This window comes from Bombina bombina, chromosome 1 (assembly GCF_027579735.1).
Source record: "Bombina bombina isolate aBomBom1 chromosome 1, aBomBom1.pri, whole genome shotgun sequence".
In the NCBI taxonomy this organism is placed as follows: Eukaryota; Metazoa; Chordata; class Amphibia; order Anura; family Bombinatoridae; genus Bombina; species Bombina bombina.
The window spans coordinates 1,390,571,126-1,390,597,937 of NC_069499.1; the positions used below are offsets into that span (position 1 = coordinate 1,390,571,126).

Consider the following 26,812-nt stretch of genomic DNA (forward strand, 5'->3'; position numbering starts at 1 on the left):
GACAGCAATTGTTAGGAAAACTCAGTAACTACCTCTTTACAAGTTCCTAACTGCTTTAAAGCCACCACTACCCGATTGCAAGGAATGACGTGGAATACGGCTATACCCCAAAACTTGCATGTAGATTAAATCAATATTTTTCTTCCGACACCTAAACTTCACCGCCTCCATGCACAGAAGGCAAAGAGAATGACTGGGGATTGTGGGTAAGGGAGTGATACTTAGCAGTTTAACTGTGGTGCTCTTTTCCTTCTCCTGCTGGCCAGGAGTGATATTCCCAACCCCAAGGCAGAACATAGTGCGATCTGCGATAATATCGCAGAAAGTGGAGCCTGCCTGCAGAAAGAATGGCCAGTTCTGTCAAGCACATATTTTTCTTCAACAGGTTTTTTTTTAGGTTTTTTTTAAAATTATTATTGTGCATAGCAACCAGCACATTTTTGCTTTCACATTATTGGCTGCTGCTCATGAAATTGATACATTTTTTAGATGCTTTGCTAATAACTTATTTAGTTACTTTTAGCCGCCAAAACGTCTGCTTCTGCGACTGAGGTAAGTGTGCAGCCAGGCCATTTATATTGTGGGCGCAAGCACTTCTAACCCTTCTCCTCCCCGCTCAAAGTGTTAGTTAATAGCACAGAGGAAAAACCCTTGTAACCCTTCTCCTCCCCGGCTCAAAGTGTTAATAGCACCGCACAGGGATAAAAAAAAGCGTTATCCCTGCTGCGGTCCGCTTGTGAAGACTGTTAGCTTAACACCATTGCCAAATTAGACACACACACAACCAAACGGTATAAGCTTTCACGGAGTCGGTAGTGTTTTAAAAAAAAAAAAGAACAGAAGCTAGCGCTGCTTAAAACTGAGGCGGTCCCCCCCTCTCTACTGAAGCCCAGGCTGTAAACATTTTTTTGCGAATGTGCGCCTAGCGCCAGCTTTAGCCTTCATGTTCTTTTTTTAAAAACACTACCAACTCCGTGAAAGCTTATACCGGTTGGTTGTGTGTGTGTCTAATTTGGCAATGGTGATTGATTATCAAAAATGGGAATCGGCAATTCCCGGAACTCTGCCCACACACATCTCTTTTAAGCTAACAGTCTTCACAAGCAGACCGCAGCAGGGATAACGCTTTGTTTTTCCCTGTGCGGTGCTATTAACACTTTGAGCCGGGGAGGAGAAGGGTTACAAGTGTTACTTGCAGACAAGGCAGCTGGGGGGATCTCTAAATGTCTCACCGGTGTTTGGCTCCTGCACACTGACACTCGCCCCTCTCTCCATAGCGCGACACTGGAGTGCTATGTTTTCTGTGTGATATCATAAAAGCATATAAAGTCACAGGCAGCAGATGTATTATATACCCCCTGGGGCTGTATGTATGTTTTAACCTTTACAAACAGCCCCAGGGGGTATATAATACATCTACTGCCTGTGACTTTATATGCTTTTCACACAGAAAACTTAGCACTCCAGTGTCGCGCTATGGAGGGAGGGGCGAGTGTCAGTGTGCAGGAGCCGAACACCGGTGAGACATTTAGAGATCAGATCCCCCCAGCTGCCTTGTCTGCAAGTAACACTTGTAACCCTTCTCCTCCCCGGCTCAAAGTGTTAATAGCACCGCACAGGGAAAAACAAAGCGTTATCCCTGCTGCGGTCTGCTTGTGAAGACTGTTAGCAAGTTAAAAGAGATGTGTGTGGGCGGAGTTCTGGGAATTGCCGATTCCCATTTTTGATAATCAGTCACAATTGCCAAATTAGACACACACACAACCAACCGGTATAAGCTTTCACGGAGTCGGTAGTGTTTTAAAAAAAAAAAGAACAGAAGCTAGCGCTGCTTAAAACTGAGGCGGTCCCCCCCCTCTCTACTGAAGCCCAGGCTGTAAACATTTTTTTGCGAATGTGCGCCTAGCGCCAGCTTTAGCCTTCATGTTCTTTTTTTAAAAACACTACCAACTCCATGAAAGCTTATACCGGTTGGTTGTGTGTGTGTCTAATTTGGCAATGGTGATTGATTATCAAAAATGGGAATCGGCAATTCCCGGAACTCCACCCACACACATCTCTTTTAAGCTAACAGTCTTCACAAGCAGACCGCAGCAGGGATAACGCTTTTTTTCCCCCTGTGCGGTGCTATTAACACTTTGAGCCGGGGAGGAGAAGGGTTACAAGTGTTACTTGCAGACAAGGCAGCTGGGGGGATCTGATCTCTAAATGTCTCACCGGTGTTCGGCTCCTGCACACTCACACTCGCCCCTCCCTCCGTAGCGCGACACTGGAGTGCTATGTTTACTGTGTGAAAAGCATATAAAGTCACAGGCAGTAGATGTATTATATACCCCCTGGGGCTGTTTGTAAAGGTTAAAACATACATACAATATAATGAAATGATGCCAAAGTCAGAGCAAAGCATCAACGGAAACGGACTTTATATTTAAATTGCACTTTAGTTATTGTTATGTATAACACTGGACTGGTATATTAGTTTAGTGGGCATTGGGCAAGGAACCTGACCCCTTACTGGTATTTGGCAAGTCAATGAGGAAGTCTGAATAAAGAAACATGATGTGACCTGATATATAATGAAACAAAACATGAATTTCTCATCTGCATGTTCACTCTCTCATTCTCATTATCTGTCATGCAACTAATTTCTCTTTCTGCCTTTCTCATCTTTCCCACTTATCTTTCTTTCTCTGTCTCAGCTCTATGTCCCCCTCACTCATCTCTTCCCATTTTCACCCCACTCTCTTATTAGGTTAGCTCTCTCTTTGTTACACCTCTTTCCCCTTTTTCATCATTCTCTTGTAACCTGCTAATTTTCCCTCTGCTCTTTTTGTATCACTTCCCCATATTTTTCCCCTCAATATTTTACTTTTACAAGGTGTGATGCCAGTATTTATACCGGCGGTTCATATATTTTCCTGCCCATGATCCTTATGTTAGAGATAGATAGATATATTGGCAAATCTCAATCTATAATCTATCTATGTGTGTCTGTCTATATACTGTATTAGCATTTATGTTTGAAATAAATATTGTTTATAAACGATTTAAAACTGATTTCTATTTCAAAATGACCTGCAGAAAAATTTTAACTAAAAAAAAAACTCATCGCAGAAAGTAAAAAAAAGTTCTGCTTCTGGGATTCCCAACAGTAATTACTTAAGCCGTGGACTCACCATATTTTAGGAAAGAAAACAGTGTTTCATTGTTGTTCTAAAAATCACTAAACAGTGGGTTATACTTAATATAAATAATTGCAATATTTATTACTCATTATTTTAAAAGGATTTCCCCTTTTTATTTATGTTTTGTTTTTTTTAAAAGGGACACTGAACCCAAAAATGTTGCAACTTTCTAATTTACTCCTATTATCAATTTTTCTTCGATCTCTTGCTATCTTTATTTGAAAAAGAATGCATCTTGGCTTTTATTTTTTGGTTTAGTACTCTGGACAGCACTTTTTTATTGGTGGGTGAATTTATCCACCAATCAGCAAGAACAAACCCAGGTTGTTCACCAAAAATGGACCGGCATCTAAACTTACATTCTTGCATTTCAAATAAAGATACCAAGAGAATGAAGAAAAATTGATAATAGGAGTAAATTAGAAAGTTGCTTAAAATCTCATGTTCTATCTGAATCACAAAAGAAAAAATTTGGGTTCAGTGTCCCTTTAACTTGTGCAGGGTCCATTACTTCCTGACACAGCCCATAAGGGGTCTTTGGTATCTACAGGAAGGAAAAACAGGAGCTTTCTAAGTGCTTCCTAGGAGACACCTACACTAGTTTTTACTCCTGCAGTAAGTTTCTTACCCATGCTCAGTAGAGGACCTTTACTGTCAAAATCATGACAGGATGCATAAAAAGCAAAAGCTAATAATGTACACATACCATCTCTTCCAAAAGTAAATTCAGAATATGTACTACTTCTGAAAATATTTGCCCATTTTTTTATATTTATTTTATGATTCATACTATTTTTAGAAGCAGCAATTTCCTTGAATTGACTATCAGAAGAGGTGGTAACAATGCTTATTTACAAATACTGTCTCTTTCTAATGGCAATTCAAAGTTTGCACTACTACTGAAAATTGTGTTTTTTTTTTTTTTTATAATCTGATTCTTGCTACGATTAGGATTATTATTTACATTTGTAGTCATTACCTTGAAATGCCAAATGATGTGGAAAAGGACAAATAAAAGTTAAAATAGAAAAAAGTACTTAGCTGAGCTGGCTTCACAGGATACACATGCACTAACAGGAAGTCGGTTGTTTTGCCCGTGATCATTAGAGGACTTTTACTGCATAAATTATGTAACATAGCAGCTCCCTTCCTGTAGGCAGCACCGTTTCTTATCCATTCAAATTACAGGAACATAAGGCAAAATACATTATCAAAGAGCATTGCAATTTTTTTTCTTTTTTTTACTATGCATAATAAAACTTAGTGATTTAATGTTTTGTCACATGCATGGCTTAAAACTCAAGAATGTCATATATGCATAAAACCTCTCATTGTCAAGTGCATGATCATTGCTTTTTAAAACTAAAAGATACATTTGAAGTAATCCTAGTATTCGATCCTGCATGATTAGGCCTTTTTTTTCCCCCCTCAGTGCCATTCCAATGACAACGACGGCTCGACAGGAAGCTGACCGCATTTTTGAAAAAAACATCCGTCTAAATCGCCCTGTGTCACCTCACATTACCGTCTACAAGTAAGGAAGTACATGCAAATGTGGTGTGTGTTTTTTTTTTTTTTTTTTACCTGTTTTAGTGTAATCTGCTTGTTGGCTCTCTTATCCCTCACTTGCTCTTCCACTTGTCTTAGTGAAGACTTATCCGAACAAGGAGTCACGTTTTGCCACTAGCAGTTTCCCTCCTTCTGCACGGATGGTCTTGTGGATTTATGGACTAATGTTCATGTAGAGGTTGCTTTAGGAATCCACAACGCTACTTCAGTACTTGGACGAGGCTTGAATAGACATTAAACTGCTGGGCACAATTGCAATAGCACACTCACTATGCTATTGTTTTTCCTCCTGTGCCTGCAGCTCTCTTCAGAGCTGTTCTCTTATTTTCACCATTTTACAAGTAATGGTTAGTGAAGCTCTACATCTTCAAACTGGTTTCTGCCATCTTGGAGTTTGCATATGAAAAGACCCTTTACACAAACAGGAGCAAGCTGGAGAAGGTAGCTGACGGTATTCAAATAAAACTTTGGGGCTTGGTTAGGAGTCTGAAAATCAGAACAATGTTCTTTAAAAATAAGCAAAATTATATGTTTTTTTTTTAAAAAAACTTTATGGGCTTTATAAATCATCTACAAAACATTTATGCAAAGAAAAAATGAGTGTATTATGGCCCTTTAAGTATTCTTGCATCCTTTGACAGAAGCAGTGCACATTCACAGATCAGTGATATTGTTGTCTTCTTGACCAGCTGTATCATGCACTTCTGTTTACCATGCACAATACAGAGCGGGAGCTGTGTTTTTGCAAGGGCTGCATTGCTTCTGTTCTGCAAGGTACAGCTGTCAAAAAGCTGGTAACCTCACTTATCTGTGCAAGGCCGGACTGGGACCAAAAATAGGCCCGGGCATTTTAAGGCAAAGCATCCCACTCCACCCCCACCCCATTTCTTATTTAAAGGGAAATGTTCTTTCATGATTCAGGTAGAACATACAATTTTAAACAACTGTACAATTTACTTCATTCTCTTGGTATTTTTTTAAAAGAACATTTAGACTCAGGAGCTTGGAGCTAGCTGCTGATTAGTGGCTGAACTTGTATGCCCATTTTCATTGGCTTACAAATGGGTTGAGCTAGCACTCAGGAGTGCATTGCTGCTTCTTCATTAAAAGAAGCCAAGAGAATTAAGCAAAATTTATAACAGAAGTAAATTGGAAAGTTGTTTAAAAATGTATAGTCTGTCTGAATCATGAAAGAAAGAATGTGGGTTTCATGTCCCTTTAACTGTATACCAAATATGACAAGTATAATGCATGTTTTGTGAATTGGTTGGTATGAAGAAAAAAAAATATGCGGGGCTTATACAAAAGATTCTCGAAAGCAAATATATGCACAGACACTCAACACACAACAGACAGACACAGAACATATATATATATATATATATATATATATATATATATATATATATATATATATATGCATCCAAAAAGAAAAGCACTCACCGGGTCTTATTCAGCAAAAAATCCTTTTAATTTGTGACGTTTTGGGGTTGCCCCCGTCCTCAGACAACAATTACAGGCATATACATTTACTCACCCTTTATACACAAACAAACCCGCTCCCAAGTGCAATGCCGCCGGTGGCGTACTGGAAGTCAGCTGCCGTGCGCAGAACCCTACGTCACCGGTTGCCATAGCAACCAGGACGCCTCCCGGCGGAATCCCTGTTATAGTAAAACTTAAAAAGTGCATTATTTACAAAGGCTGTATAGGAATTGATATATGCTGACAAAACAACATGTCGTAATAATGGGCTTAGACATCATGATAATATTAAGTACCAAAACGGGGAAAATTATGCTTTATCCTAACACCGTAACTAACAAAAAAAGAGCTAAACAAGCCACTCAATTTACTTTCTATTAGGACTCTAGCCACTAAACCTACAGAAAAACAAACTATCAAAATCCATGAATCTAGGTTCAGAAAATATAAAAGCCGAAAATAAATCATATAAAAAATATAGAAATAAAAGCAAATATACTAAAAATTATAAACAATAAAAGATGCAAAGAGAACAAAAAGAAAAATCACCAAGTGAAAAATAATAAATGAAAAAATAATAAAATGAAATAAAAAATAATACACATATAGAATTAGAAAAAATATAAGGGTGATAGAATCAAGAATAATAAACAATAAAAATGAAAATGAAAAATCAAAAGAGAGTGAAAACAAACATAAAAAGAAGAAGAAGAAAACAAAAAGAATAAAAATAAAAAGAGGAGAAATAAAGGAAGAACCAAGAAACATGCAACAAGATGATATCAAAAAGAGGTATTTTACAAAAAGCAATGCCAATCTAAGTTGACATTCAGGCCCCTGGGGGCCATGGTGCCCAGATTGTAAATCCATTTAGATTCTCGCTGTAGTAGTATTCTACCTCTGTCACCCCCTCTTGTAAGAGGGGGCACATGATCAATGATGATGTACTTTAGATCAGCAACTGAATGTTTCAATAGGGCAAAATGCCTGGCCACTGGTTGCTCAGAGTCACCACGATCAATAGCTGTTCTTATCGCTGATCTGTGGTTGGCCATTCTTGTACGAAGATCGTCCACAGTTTTCCCCACATAAAACAAACCGCATACACAGTGTAACAAATACACTATGTATTTGGTTGTACATGTGACCCGATGTCTGATGCTGTAAGTCCTATTCTTGTAGGGATGTCTAAACACTTTACCAGTTGTTAATCCATTGCATGTTGTACATCCTAAGCAGCGGTAACAACCAGGTTTAGATTGCAACCAGGTCTCTTTCATATAACAGCCCCTGGGGTCTGTCTTGACAAGCTGGTCTCTTAAAGACCTCGCTCTCCGATATCCCATTCTAGGAGGTGCTGTCCCCTCAAACGGTAGATCCGGGTCTGAAGATATAAGAGACCAATGTTTACGTATGCTCTCAGCAATAGCTGGTTTGTCAACATCAAAGGTTGTGGAGAACGTCATTCTATTATCTTCCAAAGATGTTTCCTTGTAGGTTAGTAGATCCTCCTGCTGTAGCTTCAGTGTATCCATCTTCTGTAGTGCTAGATCTTGTTTATTGTACCCCCTCTGAATGAAACGTGATTCCATAGTGTGCATTTGTTGTTCCCGAAGATCAGCTATGGTATTGTTCCTTGCTGTTCTCTTGAATTGTGATAAAGGTAGAGCACGTTTGAGGGCTGGAGGGTGGCAGCTGTGGGCATGTAGTAGAGAATTACGGTCTGTTTCTTTTGTGTATAGTGTCGTGCACAGTCGACCTTCTTTCTTAAAAATTCTCAGGTCCAAAAAATCCACACTCGAGCTGTTGTACGTCAGTTTGAATTTAATAGTTGGATGTGCTGCATTGACACTTGTAAACCATAATAGTAAATCTTCCTCTGTACCACGCCATATCAAGAAGAGGTCATCTATATATCTTTTGTAATGGGAGATTCTGTCATCCTGGAATAGTGTTGTTCCTCTCTTTTTCGAATTCTGCCATGAACAAGTTGGCATATGTGGGTGCCACATTTGACCCCATGGCGGTCCCCGCAATTTGCAGGTAAAATTCCTTCTCGAACCGAAAGTAATTCATCTCCAAGCATGCTGTTAGAAGTTCCTGGATTACATCAACAGGTGGACCCACATACGGGTATTTGGCCAATTGCCTGCATACTGCCGCTATTCCCTCATTGTGAGGTATTATTGTATACAAGCTGGTCACGTCCATAGTGACCAGCAGGGTATCCTCTTGTATATCATTAATGGTGCTGAGTCTTCTTATCATAGCGCTTGAATCCAAGAGGAAAGAATCCATACTCCTGACTAATGGTTGGAGTATGTTATCCAAATAGATAGCAATTGGCTGAAGCAATGAGCCTATAGCCGAGACTATAGGTCTCCCTGGGGGGGTTTCCATATCCTTGTGGATCTTTGGTAGCGTATAGATTACAGGAACTCTTGGATGTTGTACTGTCATAAAGCCCAGGGAGTCACCATCTATACAGCTAGTCTCATGCAAGTGTTGAAGCATGTTGTCAAGTTTTCTCTTGTATATGCTAGTAGGATCACCTCTTAGTTTTATGTAGGTATCTTTATCCATCAATTGTCGCATAATTTCAGCCCTGTAATCAGTATAGTTTTGAACGACAATGGCACCCCCTTTGTCCGCTTCCCTTAGAACTATGGAAGTGTTGTCTTGTAAGTCAATGAGAGCGCTTCTTTCGTCTTTGGTCAGATTATGTCTATACTGACCCTTCCTTTGATGTGGACTTAAAGTATCCTGTTGTACCATCCTGGAAAAGGTTCTTATAGAGGGGTTATAGCTTGTAGGGTCAAACTTACTCTTCTCTTTGAATATCTTTTTTGGTTGTTCTTGATAATCCTTGAAGTATTCTTTCAGTCTCAAATTCCTAGAGAACTTCTGGATATCTATAAATAGTCCAAAATCATCACACTTGACAGTTGGTATGAATGACAAGCCCTTATTTAAAACCTTTCTCTCATTCTCAGTTAGTACATGATTGCTTAGATTGACAACTAGGTCCTCCTCGGCCGGCCTCTCCTGGGGGGTCTGGGTGGTAGACTTGAACCCCCCCCGCCTTGTGTGGTTCCTCGTCCTTCCCCGTTTTTTGATCTTGTTGTCATACCACTTCTATAATCATTATGCATCTGTGCAGTGGTAACGGTCGTCGTATTGCCATCAGAGTCAGTACTATTGCCCGAGCTGTCCACTGTATCCATAGGTCTTCTTCTATTGTATCTGTGGCGCCATTGTCTATTTGTGCGATATTGTGCTCTTTCTTCGGGACCCAATTGCCATCTATTGACACTTTTGTTTTTATAATCGTTGGTCACGTCTTCTAGTTTGCGATTTTTGAATGTAATCAACTCGTCTTCATACTTTTTTATATCCTCTTTTAATTTGCCAAGCCAATTCTGCTCCCTCTCATCCTCCAATACCGGCAGATATTTGCCCTCATATTTAGATATTTCTACTTTGCTTAGTTCCAGAAGCCTGGAAACCTCCTGTATTACGAGTAATATCAGGTCCAGGGAGCACTTATTAAGTATATTACACCATTTAAGGCAAAATTCAGGATTGTTCCTGCCTATCGTGGGGACATTCCTGATACGGAAGCCCCTAGGAATGAATTTCTTGCGGTGATACTCAGATAAATATGCTCCATGTAATGCATAGTCAATATCTTTTTTCTTCATTTTGGCCAGTTTCTCATAAATATTTTTTGTTTGTTCTATGATAGCCCTCTGGGGTATTGCTGCAAAGCGTATGCGAGATGCATCTTCTTCAGTAAAAAAGAATTCTTCTGCACCTTTTATTTCATCCCCCAGATCCAATTCCTGTGTTGTTTCAATCCCCTCAGCCATAATGTAACAGAGATATTTAATTATTGGTCAATGCACAGTGTCCATAAAAACAAAGAAAATATGAGAATCCTCAGGAGTCACAGTCTGTATAACAATATCAGCCGGGTGCTAATACAATAATACAATATCCCAAGAGGTAGCAGCACTCATGGTTACAGTCATTATTTAGCCTGCCCGGGGTGCTTTAAACTGACAATATGAGCATCCAAAAAGAAAAGCACTCACCGGGTCTTATTCAGCAAAAAATCCTTTTAATTTGTGACGTTTCGGGGTTGCCCCCGTCCTCAGACAACAATTACAGGCATATACATTTACTCACCCTTTATACACAAACAAACCCGCTCCCAAGTGCAATCCCGCCGGCGGCGTACCGGAAGTCAGCTGCCGTGCGCAGAACCCTACGTCACCGGTTGCCATAGCAACCAGGACGCCTCCCGGCGGAATCCCTGTTATAGTAAAACTTAAAAAGTGCATTATTTACAAAGGCTGTATAGGAATTGATATATGCTGACATAACAACATGTCGTAATAATGGGCTTAGACATCATGATAATATTAAGTACCAAAACGGGGAAAATTATGCTTTATCCTAACACCGTAACTAACAAAAAAAGAGCTAAACAAGCCACTCAATTTACTTTCTATTAGGACTCTAGCCACTAAACCTACAGAAAAACAAACTATCAAAATCCATGAATCTAGGTTCAGAAAATATAAAAGCCGAAAATAAATCATATAAAAAATATAGAAATAAAAGCAAATATACTAAAAATTATAAACAATAAGATACAAAGAGAACAAAAAGAAAAATCACCAAGTGAAAAATAATAAATGAAAAAATAATAAAATGAAATAAAAAATAATACACATATAGAATTAGAAAAAATATAAGGGTGATAGAATCAAGAATAATAAACAATAAAAATAAAAATGAAAATGAAAAATCAAAAGAGTGAAAACAAACATAAAAAGAAGAAGAAGAAAACAAAAAGAATAAAAATAAAAAGAGGAGAAATAAAGGAAGAACCAAGAAACATGCAACAAGATGATATCAAAAAGAGGTATTTTACAAAAAGCAATGCCAATCTAAGTTGACATTCAGGCCCCTGGGGGCCATGGTGCCCAGATTGTAAATCCATTTAGATTCTCGCTGTAGTAGTATTCTACCTCTGTCACCCCCTCTTGTAAGAGGGGGCACATGATCAATGATGATATACTTTAGATCAGCAACTGAATGTTTCAATAGGGCAAAATGCCTGGCCACTGGTTGCTCAGAGTCACCACGATCAATTGTCCATAAAAACAAAGAAAATATGAGAATCCTCAGGAGTCACAGTCTGTATAACAATATCAGCCGGGTGCTAATACAATAATAATACAATATCCCAAGAGGTAGCAGCACTCACGGTAACACAGTCATTATTTAGCCTGCCCGGGGTGCTTTAAACTGACAATATGAGCATCCAAAAAGAAAAGCACTCACCGGGTCTTATTCAGCAAAAAATCCTTTTAATTTGTGACGTTTCGGGGTTGCCCCCATCCTCAGACAACAATTACAGGCATATACATTTACTCACCCTTTATACACAAACAAACCCGCTCCCAAGTGCAATCCCGCCGGCGGCGTACCGGAAGTCAGCTGCCGTGCGCAGAACCCTACGTCACCGGTTGCCATAGCAACCAGGACGCCTCCCGGCGGAATCCCTGTTATAGTAAAACTGTTGTTACCGCTGCTTAGGATGTACAACATGCAATGGATTAACAAAAGTAAAGTGTTTAGACATCCCTACAAGAATAGGACTTACAGCATCAGACATCGGGTCACATGTACAACCAAATACATAGTGTATTTGTTACACTGTGTATGCGGTTTGTTTTATGTGGGGAAAACTGTGGACGATCTTCGTACAAGAATGGCCAACCACAGATCAGCGATAAGAACAGCTATTGATCGTGGTGACTCTGAGCAACCAGTGGCCAGGCATATTGTCACTTGGTAGGAGGGGCTAACAGCCGCTGGAGGCCCTGGCCGAGATGAGGTTAGATTATTACTATCTGGTTAGTGACCTGTAAGACGTGCTAGGGTGAAGTAAAAACGTTTGTACCACAATAAAGTATGCCCTGGCCACACAACATGAGGAGGGTATATATGTGTTAAGGACTTTTACCCTTGATGACAATTTAGTCAGGAGATCACAGTAACAGCTGTGGTCACTTGGCCATTTTCAATGTTATTTACTAAAATCTATACAAAAATTATACATATTTTTACAGTTTTTACACAGCTATCACACATGCCATGAATTATCAATATAATAATTGTGAATCTGCTGGGGCTGCTAAAAAAATATATAATTTGTGTGGGTCACTTACTGAAATTTAACCTACTATAGGCTTTAAATGTAGGTAGGTAAAAAAGCTCAAATTTGACTGGGGTGGAAAAAAAAGATTTTGAAAGAAAAGATTTAATTAAAAGCTGTTAACATTTTTGTGTCACCACTTGACACATCATCCCTAAGCAGGTTGAATCCCTAAATCTATGAGAGTGTTTTTATCCTACAGAATCCTACCTAGTCCCTCGTCTGGTTAATTGTAAAAGGGAATTCAAATAGGCGTTTTTTTAATCCCCGTATTTTTTAGATAAAAAATTAATAGTTTGACAGTCTTCATAATATACTATAACAGCACAGAAAGTAGAATTAATTTAACTCCACTTTTCACTGCCATAGCCATCAACATTTACATTAAGTTACACATACAGTTGTGGTCATAAGTTTACATACCCTGGCAGAATTTATGATTTCTTGGCCATTTTTCAGAGAATATGAATGATAACACAAACTTTTCTTTCACTCATGGTTAGTGTTTGGCTGAAGCTATTTATTATCAATCAACTGCGTTTACTGTTTTTAAATCAATGACAACAGAAACTACCCAAATGACCCTGATCAAAAGTTTACATACCTTGGTGATTTTGGCCTGATAACATGTACACAAGTTGACACAAAGGGGTTTGAATGGCTATTAAAGGTAACCATCCTCACCTGTGATCTGTTTGCTTGTAATTAGTGTGTATAAAAGGTCAATGAGTTTCTGGACTCCTGACAGACCCTTGCATCTTTCTGACAGTGCTGCAGTGACGTTTCTGGATTCTGAGTCATGGGGAAAGCAAAAGAATTGTCAAAGGATCTGCAGGAAAAGGTAGTTGAACTGTATAAAACAGGAAAGGGATATAAAAAGATATCCAACAAATTGAGAATGGCAATCAGCAGTTCAAACTCTAACCAAGAAGTGGAAAATGAGGGGTTTTGTTGAAACCAAACCATGGTCAGGTAGACCAACTAAAATTTCAGCCACAACTTCCAGGAAAATTGTTCGGGATGCAAAGAAAACCCCACAAATAACTTCCGGTGAAATACAGGACTCTCTGAAAACATGTGGTGTGGCTGTTTCAAGATGCACAATAAGGAGGCACTTGAAGAAAGATGGACTGCATGGTTGAGTCGCCAGAAGAAAGCCATTACTACGCAAATGCTACAAAGTATCCCGCTTACAATAGCAGTACAGAGACAAGCCTCAAACCTTCTGGCACAAAGTCATTTTGGAGTGATGAGACCAAAATTGAGCTTTTTGGCCACAACCATAAACGCTACATTTGGAGAAGAGTCAACAAGGCCTATGATGAAAGGTACACCATTCCTACTGTGAAACATGAAGGTGGATTGCTGATGTTTTGGGGGGGTGTGAGCTACAAAGGCACAGGAAATTTGGTCAGAATTGATGGCAAGATGAATGCAGTATGTTATCAAAAAATACTGGAGGAAAATTTGCATTCATCAGCCCGGAAGCTGCACATGGGACGTACTTGGACATTCCAACATTACAATGATCCTAAACACAAGGCCAAGTCGACCTGTCATTGGCTACAGCAGAATAAAGTGAAGGCTCTGGAGTGGCCATCTCAGTCTCCTGACCTCAATATCATTGAGCCACTCTGGGGAAATCTCAAACGTGCAGTTCATGCAAGACAGTCCAAGAATTTACAGGAGCTGGAGGCTTTTTGCCAGGAAGAATGTGCAGCTTTGCTATCTGAGAATATAAAGAGCTGAGGCAGCAGTGCTCTGGGGCTAACTAAGAGACACAGTGAATAAGCACTTGGTGTGTGCGGTAATGGTGGATGGGGCTAAAGTACCTGGCAGCTCACCGGGCAGTTGCCTGGTGTGCCCTATGGTCAGTCCAGGCCTGGATCTATGATGATAAACAGTTTAAAAAAACCTTCTACACTATTACAGTAGATCACCAATGCAGGTATATTTTCTTTAATAACTTATTTTATATAATTTAAAAGGACAGTCTAGTCAAAATTAAACTTTCATGATTCAGATAGGGCATGCAATTTTAAACAACTTTCCAATTTACTTCTATTATCTAATTTGCTCAATTCTTTAGATATCCTTTGTTGAAGAAATAGCAATGCACATGTGTGAGCCAATCACACAAGGCCTCTAGGTGCAGCAACCAATCAGCAGCTACTGAGCATATCTAGATATGCTTTTCAGCAAGTGATATCAAGAGAATGAAGCAAATTAGATAATAGAAGTAAATTAGAAAGTTGTTTAAAATGGCATGCTCTTTCTAAATCACAAAAGAAAAAAATTGGCTTTCATGTCCCTTTAAGTCTTCCCCCGGCCACTCTCCTTGAAAGATATAATATATATATATATGTTGAGGGTAAAGTCAGATATTGGGTATTCCTAGGATTACCCAGGTAAAACTGACATTACCCAAGCGGCTGTGCTACTAGTCCACTCAATGTTAAAGGGACATGAAACCCACTTTTTTCTTTCTTTCACGATTTAGGCAGAGCATGTGATTTGAAACAACTTTCCAATTTACTTCTATTTAATTTGTTTTGTACTCTTGATATAGTTTGTTGAATAGCATACCTAGGTAGGCTCGGGAGCTGCTGATTGGTGGCTGCACATGTTTGCCTCATCTTATTGGCTCACCCAATGTGTTAACTAGCTCCCAGCAATGCATTGCTGCTTCTTCAACCAAGGATAACAAGAGATTGAAACAACTTAAATAGAAGTAAATTGGAAAGTTGTCTTAAATTGTATTTTCTGTCGGAATCCTGAAATTTTTTTTTTGGGTTTCATGTCCCTTTTAAAAGCCATGAAAACAAATTAGAAATAAATAAATAAAAAATATATATTGATCTAGGCCAATTTTGGTATATTAAATCCCCAAATGCGGTCATATAAAAAAAAAAACTTTTTCAGAAACTTTGGTGGGTTTCTAACTGAAATTAGTTACTCACAACTGCTGCAATCATAAGACAAATGATTATGAAGCTTTTCTGGAATCCCCTTTGTTCAGAAATAGCAGACATGCATGTGAATTGGTTAATCGGTTAACTTGTAAGGTTAATATTTGCTGTAGTGTAAAGATTACCCTCCCACCTGACAGATCCCTACCTGATCCTTGCCAAACACCTCTCTTCCTTCCTTCCTCCCACCCCACTGGTCACCACCATCTTAGGTACTTGCAGACAGTCTGACAATATGCAGTTAAGTACAGTGTTCAGGGGAAAAAGGAAGGTGGAGTGTTACACATAAAGGTTAAAAAAGGTAATAGGCTAGCAACCTTTTTCCATACGATGAACTGACAGTCTCAGCTAACACAATGAGGGAATTCCCCAAACTCCCACTGAGTGCTATTGCGAGTATGCAAACATTACACATGAGTGTTCCACATAAAAGTGTAGTGACTCACCACAAACCGGTCATGCTTACAAGCCTCTATCTCCACTGTCCACGCAATCCTTACAATGCTCCCCCAGAGCAGCGTCCTCAGCTTACTACTCTCCACAGGGGTGCCCGGACCATCAAGTGGGATCAGTGCTTGTGGACACTGTTTGAATACGCCGTTCAATTCCCCAGTTCCTCAAACCTGTCCTCCGCCTCTGCTAGCCAATCCTCCGCAGGTTAGCTCCACTATCACGTGCTCTCAAATGGCCAAGCCAGGATATGAAACAAAAAAAAAAAAGTTCAAGGAGCACCATTATGGGAGTTAAAAGGTATAGACTTTATTAGTTAAAAGTGTAAACACAGGGTATCCATAACCCAGAGGGTAAAATAGAGTTCCAAAGACAAACAAAAACTCTGGCTGACCAGTTTCGACTTAGTAAGACACAAGCCGAAACTGGTCAGCCAGAGTTTTGTTTCTCTTTGGAACACTGTATTTTAACCTCTGGGTTATGGATACCCTGCGTTTACACTTGTAAATAATAAAGTCTATACTTTTTTAACTCCCATCCTGGTGCTCCTTTAACTTTTTTTTTTTTGTTTCATAGTATGCAGTTAAAGGCTATTTTTTTTTTCTTTCTTATATCTGTACTGTAGATCCCTCTAACCTCCCTGTTCCTCTCCCATATAGTTCTTTAACTCTCCCCCTCCCATTGCTCCCTTTCATATTTGCCACTGGCAGACAGTAACAAATGTATTTATTTTTCTTTTACAAGATACGATGAGTCCACGGATTTCATCCTTGTGGGATATCGCCTCCTGGTCAGCAGGAGGAGGCAAAGAGCACCACAGCAGAGCTGTATATATAGCTCCCCCCCCCCCCCCAGTCATTCTCTTTGCATGTGTTAGTGATAGGAAGAGGCAAAGTGAGGTGTTAGTTTTAGATTCTTCAATCAAGAGTTTATTATTTTTAAAGTAGTGTCACAGAGTGCTACTTTGTTCTGGGGTGTAGCCTAGACCAGATCAGTCTCTTCAGTAAAAAGAGAAGCATTTGGTGGCTTTAAAGCAATGGGAACTTGTGGAACATTATTCTCACTGCGCCTCCTATGTACTGTTTGCAGCCCTTTCCAAGAAAATCTGAGGGATATTTACTCAGGATTTTCTTTTTCATTTACAGGTCCATGTGAGGGAGATGACCTCACACACCTGGAGACTGCCTTACTGTCCGGCAGGAGATGAGGTAAGTGCTAACTTTATTCTGGGGGTGAGAAAGTTGGGCACTTTGTTTTAGACCTCATCAGATTTAACTCCCTTGCATATATAGATAGACCTCCTCAGAGCTTTAGGGGATACTTTGGGACAGTTACACGCAAGGTTTGGCTCTCTCTGCATTGCTAAAAAGGAGCCACGCATTGAACGAGCCCTGTGTGTATAAAAAGCCTTCACTGTAGAGCTAGCAAAAGCAAGGCTCAGTGTGAGGCGATACATGAGACTGGGTTTTTTATATGAGTATATACTCCAGATTTGAAGTAAAGCAGGACACTGCTCTTGCATTTTTTTTCTCCCGGTGGTTTAATTATAGCCGACCGGGAGTTCTCATATTGCTGGGCTAGAGAGGCTCAGTAGCGTAAGGGACTTAGTTTATTTTCTCTCGGCGGTTCACTTATAGCCGACCGGAAGATCTATTATGGCCACAATTTATAAGCTATGCTTGTATGGCTTAGTTTTGGGGAATCCGCCTTTTTTATGTATTCGGATTCGACTGTTTGGTGCATTACTATTCCCCTGTAGGCCTTTTTAATAAGTAAATGGCGACCGGGAGAGGATACTGATAACGCCCACGAAGGGCGGAGTTATGTTTGGCGCCTTTTTTAGTTGCGCACTTTATATGTTTTGCTCTTCCTGAAACGGAAGAATGATTGCACTGGACAGCTTTTGAAAGAGCTTATTCCGGAATATTTACCCCGTTTTGTTGCAATGGGAGTTTCTAAAGAGAGTGTTACAGTGCATCTGCTACTTGTCTCTCTATTTTCATCCTAGTGTTTTCGGATGTTTCAGCTTGATACGCCCACGATGGGGGGAGCTAGGCTATGATACAGAAGGTTTTATGCGCCCCTGTTTATGCCGTTCCAGGAACGCATTGTGCACTGATGGGCTATTAGCTGGGGTGTATTGCATACCCTTACGGTCAGTCTTACTTTAGCTGACGCAAGGGTTATCGGCAATGTTTTCTTGCACTAGTAGTATACAGTTTATACAATGTTTTCTGTGTCCTCTGTTTGTAGTTACACAGCTCAACTGCCCTACTCCATTGTTTTCATTTTTACATGTAGTGATTAAACATATATGGGGTGTCTCTACTAATTAAAGTGTCGTTCTTTTTTCAATTAAAGTGACAGTACCGTTTTTTGTGGGGTCCCTTTTATTTGATACATTCTGCTGTTTATGGTAAAATACTGCTTGGTACTTAACAGGGAACAAGTGTTCACATGAAATAAAGATCTTTCTTCTCCCACATGCAGTACTCTGCGGTTCCTTGCAGCAAGTCTGGGTTGCTTTAATGTCTTTAGCAATATATGTTTCCAGCAAGGTTAACATAATGCTTGAATAATTTTGGTCACAGAAATGAGAGGATTTAAATATTACATTAAATCTTGTTATTTCTGTGAGTTACTGTAGAGGAAAAATGTTATTCTTTTAAAATTTAAAGAGAGAGAGTAACATATTTGCTTTTATTGATTTTTCTTTTATATACTCCTTCTAATGTGACGGTTAGGAGTCTGGTGTCACCGGCCAATCCTTTCCACATTTTCTACCTATAGTGTCTGGAATTCTTGCTTACCCACAGGCAGTGCTCTGCGGTTCCTTGCTTAGACATTGCTTTGAGGTTCTTAACAATGTCTGGTTCCAGCAATATTATATTAATATCCCTCTGGTTCTGCATGACAGAAATAAGATGCCCTTTTTATTTTAAAGAGACAGTACAATTTTTTGGAAAATTTTCTTAAACAAATTGGAACTGTTTTTTGTTAGGTCATCCTTTGTGACTATAGGATGGTATAAATACACATAAATGAATTTAGCCGGTCAGGTAGCTCGACACATGCTAAGACACTAGGGCTTAACTCTGTAGCAACCCAAAGGTTGCAGGTTCGTTTTCAGTGGTCCTGTGGCTTGCAGCTCAAGGGTTGTTGATCACAAGGTGCTGGCTGGCCATTTTATTAATAATGACAGCGTGAGAACCTTAGAAGAGTTCGGGCTTTCGGTCTTTGCCCGCAGGACAGCCTTATGGTTACAGCCTTGGTCTGCGGATGTGTCTTCTAAGACTAAGCTCCTTACTATTCCTTACAAGGGTAAGACCTTATTCAGTTCTGCTCTGAAGGAGATCATTTCTGATATCTCGGGCTACTTCCGTAGCATAGTGGGCATTGACACTGCATATGAAGAGGGTACCCCGAGTTCAATACCCTTTAACACGCAGGATAAGACAGTGGAAACTTCCTAAGCCTGCATGGAGGCCCAACCCTTCTTGGAAGCCTAGGCAAACCAAGAAGTCTGAAAATGGGACTAAGTCAGCGTGACGGCATGCCTCCGATCCGAGGCCGGATCTGGTAGGGGGCAGACTATACCTTTTTGTTCAGGTTTGGGTGCGGGATGTTCAGGATCCCTGGGCTTTAGAAATAGTGTTGAGTGGTGGGTGTACTCAAAGCGCCAGCAAACACCTATTGGCCTGGGAGAGGTGATACCTAGCAAGCACCTAGAAAAACTGCAAGTGTGGGAGGGGTCCCGGGCGCCAACTAACGGAGGCTAGGTGTACTACAATTGTTTAAAATACAGAAATTTATTAAAAACAATAAAAATACAATAAAAAATATATCTCATGGATCCATGGTACAGCGAAAAATGTTTAACATAAAACAATCAACATTAATACATAGTTAGATATAGTCACGTTCGGATATTTATCATTTATTATTTGGATATTACTTGTGGTCTTATCGTACTTTCTTGGATCAGACCACTTCACCTGATTGTTTTTTAATATAAAGACTCCATTAGCCAGTGCTTAAATTTGCAACATTTGTTTCTACTATATCTAACTATGTATTAATGTTGATTGTTTTATGTTAAACATTTTTCGCTGTACCATGGATCCATGAGATATATTTTTTATTTTATTGTTTTTAATAAATTTCTGTATTTTAAACAATTGTAGTACACCTAGCCTCCGTTAGTTGGCGCCCGGGACCCCTCCCACACTTTAGAAATAGTGTCTTAGGGGTATAAATTGGAGCTCACAAATTTTCCCTTATCGGCAGGTTCGTGCCTTCCAGATTATCTACAGCCCAAGTCCGTTTGTGGTTCCCAAAAAGAAGGGGAACCTTCAGAACGATTTTAGACTTCAAAATTTTTTCACAAATTTCCTGGAGTTCCGTCTCTTAAGATGGACTCTGTATGTTCCATGCTACTACTGCTTCAAGAGGGTCAGTTCATGACCATGGTGGACCTAAAGGATACATGCCTACATGTTCCCATTCACTGGGACCATTTCCAATTCTGAGGTTTGCATTTTTTGCAAACATTTTCAGTGTGTGGCGTTACCTCTCGGCCTGGCCACTGCTCCAAGAATATTTACAAAGGTACTGGAATCTTTTCTGGTGGTTCTTCGACCGCAGGACTTTGGAGTGGCGCCGTATCTGGTCGAAATTCTAATTCAAGCGCCATTATTTCACCTCGCCAGATTCTGAGGCTGTTTTTGGCCCAACCTGGTGTTATCCTTCCTGTGTACTCATGGGTGGAAGATAAATATGGAACAATGCTCCTTGTTTCCAAGTGCAAGGGTAACCCTTCTAGGGACCATAATAGATTTCCTGTCAATAGAAGTTTTTCTGATAAAGGTCAGGTAAACAGAGTTGTTACATACCTGTCGTGCCCTTCAGTCCGCTCTCCGACCTTCATGGCTTAATGTATGGAGGTATTGGGCTGATGGTGGTGACAATGGATGTCATCCCTTTTGCTTGGTTCCATCTCGGACCTCTACGGTTAAAGGGCCACTGTAAGTAAATATTTTCTATGCCTGTTACTAACTATCCCAAATACGCTTTTTATCAATAGCATTTCATTAACATATCTCTACCGTATATCAGAAATCTTGTCTGCAAATTTGTTTTCCAAACCCACTCCGTGGGCATCCTTTGCTCTGTACCAATCCGTTTACAATACCTAGGTTTCAAAATGGCGCTTTAAACACAAAGTTATTGGTTTAAGTATTTTGAACATGCAGTGCTGAAAATAGTGGGCAGGATAACGTAACATCATCGGCGAATAAAAGATATAACTTTTAGAACGTTATGAAACTTCGTTTTTGAGAAAATATAGGTCAGTAGGTTTTAATTAATGTTTATTAACTTTAATATGTTAGTTGTTTAGCTTAAAAATTATAACAGAAAGTAATCCTTTAAGCGTGGTCAGGCATTGGAACGGGGATTGTACAGACCTGTCTCATCTGATAACTTTAGATCAGGAGGCAAGGGATTCTCTTCAGTGGTGGTTGTCTCTGGATCCTCTATCCCGGGGAACCTGCTTTCGCAGGCCGGCTGGGGATTTTGTGACAACGGACGCCAGCCTTCTGGGGTGGGGAGTTGTCTGGAACTCCCTGAAGGCTCAGGGTCTTTGGACTGTCAGTCAGTTCTCCCTATAAACTCTCTAGAACTGATAGCGATTCTTTATACGCTTTTGACCTGGCCTTGGTTAGCCGCGGCCATGTTTATCAGGTTCCAGTTGGACTACATAACTTCTGTGGTTTACATCAATCGTCAGGGGGGAACAAGAAGTTCCCTAGCGATGACAGAAGTATATAAAGTTGTTCAATGGGCAGAGACCCATTTTTTGTTGCCTGTCAGCGATCCAGATGCCGGGTGTAGACAATGGGAGGCGGATTCTTGAGCAGACAGACGTTCCATCCGAGGGAGTGGGTACTCCATCTGGAGGTGTTTTCCGAATTGATCCTCGAGTGGGGACAGCCGGAGTTGGATCTGATGGCATCTCGAATCAAGGAATTTGGTATGTGGAACTAATAGAGATGGCATCTCCATCACTTGGAGACTGCCGTTGAGGGAGGACCTTCTCATTCAGGGTCCATTCCTTCATCCACATCTAGCTTCTCCGCAGCTGTCTGCGTGGAGATTGAATGCTTAATTTTGTCTAAGCAAGGGTTTTCTGATTCGGTCATAGATACCTTGATTCAGGCACGTATGCCTGTTACTAGAAAAATTTACCATCAGATATGGCGTGAATATCTTTATTGGTGCAAATCCAAGGGCTACTCGGGGAGTAGGGTTAGGATTCCCAGGATTTTGTCTTTTCTCCAAGAAGGATTGGAGAAAAGGTTTGTCAGCAAGTTCCTTAAAGGGACATATTTCTGCATTTTTTTTTTTTTTTTTTTTTTTTTTTTTTTTTTTTGCTACACAAGCGTCTGGCAGATGTTCCAGATGTTCAATCTTTTTGTCATACTCTGACTAGAATCAGGCCTGTGTTTAGACCAATTGCTCCTCCTTGGAGTTCTTCAAGGGGTTCCGTTTGAACCTATGCATTCCATAGGTATTAAGTTGTTATCTTGGAAAGTTTTATTTTTGGTTGCTATTGCTTCTGCTCACAGAGTTTCTGAGCTTTCGGCGTTACAGTGTGATTTTCTTTATCTTATTTTCCATTCCAATAAGGTGGTGTTACGTACCAAACTTGCCTTGAAGTTATACTTACAGGCGACTAAGGATTTTCGTCAATCATCTTCCTTGTTTGTTGATTTTTTTCTGGGAAACGTAGGGGCTAGAAAGCTACGGCTGTCTCTCTTTCCTTTTGGCTGAAGAGTATCATCCGTTTTGCATATGAGACTGCTGGACAGCAGCCCCCTGAACGAATTACGGCTCATTCCACTAGGGCTGCGACTTCCTCCTGGGCATTTGAAAATGCTTCTGTTGAACAGATTTGCAAAGCTGCAACTTGGTCGTCTCTTCACACTTTTTCCAAATTCGATACTTTTGCCTTGTCTGAGGCTGTTTTTGGGAGGAAAGTTCTTCAAGCAGTGGTGCCTTCCATTTAGGTTCCCTGTCTTGTCCCTCCCGTTTCATCCGTGTACTATAGCTTTGGTATTGTATCCCACAAGTAAGGATGAAATCCGTGGACTCATCGGATCTTGTAAAAGAAAAGGAAATTTATTCTTGCCTGATAAATGTATTTCTTTTACGATACGATGAGTTTATGGCCCACCCTGTTTTTGTAAGACAAGTCTTTTTATTTTTTTTTGTTGCTAAACTTCAGTCACCTCTGCACCTTGGCTTTTCCTTTCTCTTCCTAACTTCGGTCGAATGACTGGAGGGGGAGGGAAGGGAGGAGCTATATATACAGCTCTGCTGTGGTGCTCTTTGCCTCCTCCTGCTGACCAGGAGGCGATATCTCACAAGTAAGGATGAAATCCGTGGACTCATCGTATCGTAAAAGAAATAAATTTATCAGGTAAGAATAAATTTCCTTTTTTCCTGTAGGGTATGGGCCCACCCTTCCCCGCCAGCCCATATTGTTTCATAGCATAGGGTCCCACCTCTCCCTTGCCAAACTTTTTTTTTCCCCTGTAGTGTAGGGAATCCCACCCTTGCCTCCCACTGGCACCAACAGAGGATCGTTACAGAGAGTGACACAGTGTGATAATCGGCGATCTGGCTTCATATTGTAAGGTTGCACAATCGGTTCTTCCTTACCATATGAAGGCAGATGCTGTTTGCTTCCAGCTGTGGGGACTGCAGTATGCACCTCTGTGTTAGACGTAGGTACTACGTTCACACAGTGCGCTGGGCAAAGTACTGTGTGACCTAGAACATTTGTCCAATTGGCTCAAGGGGTTAATGTTGCTGATGAATAACAGCTTAGTTGACTGTATCAGTGGTCATTGTGGAGCTTTTCAGCAATGTGGGTGGGCTTCACGTTTCTAAAATGTATTTAAAGGGATAGAAAAGTCAAAATTAAAATTGCTTAATTTAGACAGAGTATGTAATTTTAAGACACTTTTGAATTTACTTCTATTTTCAAATGTACGTCGTTCTCTTGGTATCCCTTGTTGAAAATGAATATGCACATATCCTACACTAGTGGGAGCTAGCTGCTGATTGGTGCCAGCACACATTTGTCTCTTATGATTGGCTAACTAGATGTGTTCATCTTGCTGCCAGTAGTTCAATGCTGTTCCTTCAGCAAAGGATAACAAAAGAATGAAGCAAATTTTGATAATAGAAGTAAATTTAAATGTGTTTTAAAATTGTATATTTTATCCAAATCATGAGAAAATATTGGGGTTTCCTCTCCCTATAAGATCAACTTCCCCTTTAATTTAATTTTTGGTTTCAGTTTGAATAGTAAACAACAACAAAAACAAGGTTTTCTACTTAAAGGGACAGTAAAGTTAAAATTTAAACTTTTGGATAGAGCATGCAATTTTAAACAACATTCCAATTTACTTCTTTTGTCATTTTTTCTTCAAAGGGCAGCAATGCATTACTGGGAGCCAGTTGAATATACTGAGCGAGCCAATGACGAGGCATTTATGTGCCGCCAACAATAAGCACCTAGCATTTTTTTTTTATTGTAGGGTAGGGCCTACCCTTCAAGATCACCTTTTTCTGTTGTGTAGTGTCCCCCTACCGCTCCAACCATTTTTTTTTTCTTTTCTGTAGTGTAGGGAATCCCCCTCCTCCACTGGGCCACCCAACCACCTCCCTCCTTCCCTCCCACCGACACCAACTGAGGATTGTTAGAGAGTGACCCAGTAGTGCATTGCTGCTTCTCAGCCTACCTAGGTATGCTTTTCAACAATGTATACAAATAAAAAGGTGTAAATTAGATAATAGAAATAAATTGGAAAGTTGTTTAAAATGACATGCTGTATGTGAATCATGGAAGTTTAACTTTACTGTCCTTTTTAAGTAGAAAACAGATTAATTTTGTTGTTTACTATTCAAACTGAAAAAAAAATGGCATTAATGTTTACTTACAAATTGATCAGGAGTAAATTAGAAAATTGTTTAAAATTGGGTTTCATGTTCTTTAAGATTGAGTGGAAGAAAATTTAAATAAAAAGCTGTTCTTTTAAAGGGACATAGAGTTCAAAATTGAAATATGCACAAGTGCATTTCAGACTTGAATAAAAGCGTTTTTGGAATATGTTAGCACCAGTATTCAAACACCAAACCGTCTCAGAGAGTCAGCAGTATGACACAAATTAAGTCTTCACAGACACAATACACACCACCGGCAGCTCTCTGAGCTGGAATACTGGTGCACAGGCCCTTACAGCATATGTGCGTATGCCACTTAAAAACAGTAATAACATTTACTAGAAGCATTCTTACTAATGGAAGTATACTGCAAAAATACTTATTAAACTTTAAATGCACTTGTGTACTTTTTCAATTTTGACCATTATGTCCCTTTAATATATAAATTGTATACTAGCAATGTATTGCAATAATATTATCTTCTGATTCACACAATCGGTTTTCCCAGTGCTTATAACACTGTTTTTATTCTTTTGTGAGGACTGGGATATGAAAATTCCTCTCCTTCTGCAGACACAGAGTGGGCTTTCACTGCCCAATTCAAGATAAAGCAGTCTTTTCAGCAACCTTCCTCTCTTTTTCCCCCCATTTACTCAGTGATCTTTCTCTACTTACACTTTCTTGCCAGGGCCTGCAGTTCATCCTCCCGCACAAATACCAGAGCCCCACGGTACCATGAATAGCTCTGCTATCTAGGGAACACAGGGTGAGAATTGCGCACACTCTGTCTCCCCCTCACAACATTCTTGTTAAATTCTTACCAGAGCCTAGGCTTAGAATGTGCTAACATTGCTGGTCATAGTACTGTCGGATGAATCCAGTGCTAACCAAGTCCCTTTCGTGCAATTAAATTAAAGATTCTTTTATTTCTAGATCACAGACTAATCTTGTTTATGCTTGATGGACAATACGTATCCCTTTCAGTGTGAATCTGCTGGACAAAAAAACAACTATTTAAATAAGGGCAAAAACCTTACTTTAATTTGGGAAAATCTATTTTATGATGTCTCCATACAGAAGTTCATATAGGATGGAATCATTCAGTATATCTATCAATGCATTATTGTTACTGGTTTACAGTCTTTGTATGCAGTTTTAGTATGTATACATACATTCTGTACATGCTATTAAACTCTGCAGTATAGCAAGTTTGTTTTAAATAATAAAAAAAAAGTATTAAACAATTGACTAATAAGATTATTTTTTTTACCTAAACATATACACTTTCTCTATCATAAAAAGGAGGGTGTTACACACTTTTAATTTACGTTACACTGTACACACACAACGTCTGTGTTGCATCATATGTGAAATATCTGCAAACGGGGTGGGGGTTCTGTAATATCTCATCCAGTTTACCTTTTTTTAGGGACATGTAAGTGGGGGATAATACTGGCTAAGCTCTCTCTCTATAAAAGTAGGCTATTTCCTAAAGGTGAGGTTGTAAGCTTTCATCCTTGTGACTCTTTCAAGTCCGGTGCATGTGAACAGTGATACCTCCCCAAGAAAGCTACTAAGCATAAAAAAATAATGTAGTTAATGTATTCTTTTCTCTTCAAAAGGCTTTTAGAACCCTTCTGGATCTATCTCTTTTTAATATAGCATATGAGACTCCAAAAAAAAAAAAGGATTTAAAGGTACAGAAACGCCTCCAGATTTGTATAAACTGTTTATTTTGCCTCCTTTTTCATGTAGTTTGGCTCTGGAAATAGAGGATTTTTTTAAAATGCACACTAAATTCTCAAGGCTAACCCTGATACATATCTATGCCTAATTGGATTTAACTGTTATCAACTGCAAAACAATGCAGTTTATACTATAACTGTAGCTAGCCTTGTAGTCAGCAACACAAC

The 26,812-nt window shown here is 39.7% G+C and overlaps 1 protein-coding gene across 2 annotated transcripts in view; it reads left to right on the forward strand.

The window, feature by feature from the left end:
• Nucleotides 1–26,812, forward strand: part of SDHC (succinate dehydrogenase complex subunit C) — a 54,708-nt gene that overhangs the window by 10,838 nt on the left and 17,058 nt on the right. For both annotated transcript variants that reach the window (XM_053704726.1, XM_053704734.1), the window contains exon 3: nt 4,618–4,719. In XM_053704726.1, coding sequence (XP_053560701.1) covers nt 4,618–4,719 — 102 coding nt within the window. The remainder of the gene's footprint in view (nt 1–4,617; nt 4,720–26,812) is intronic.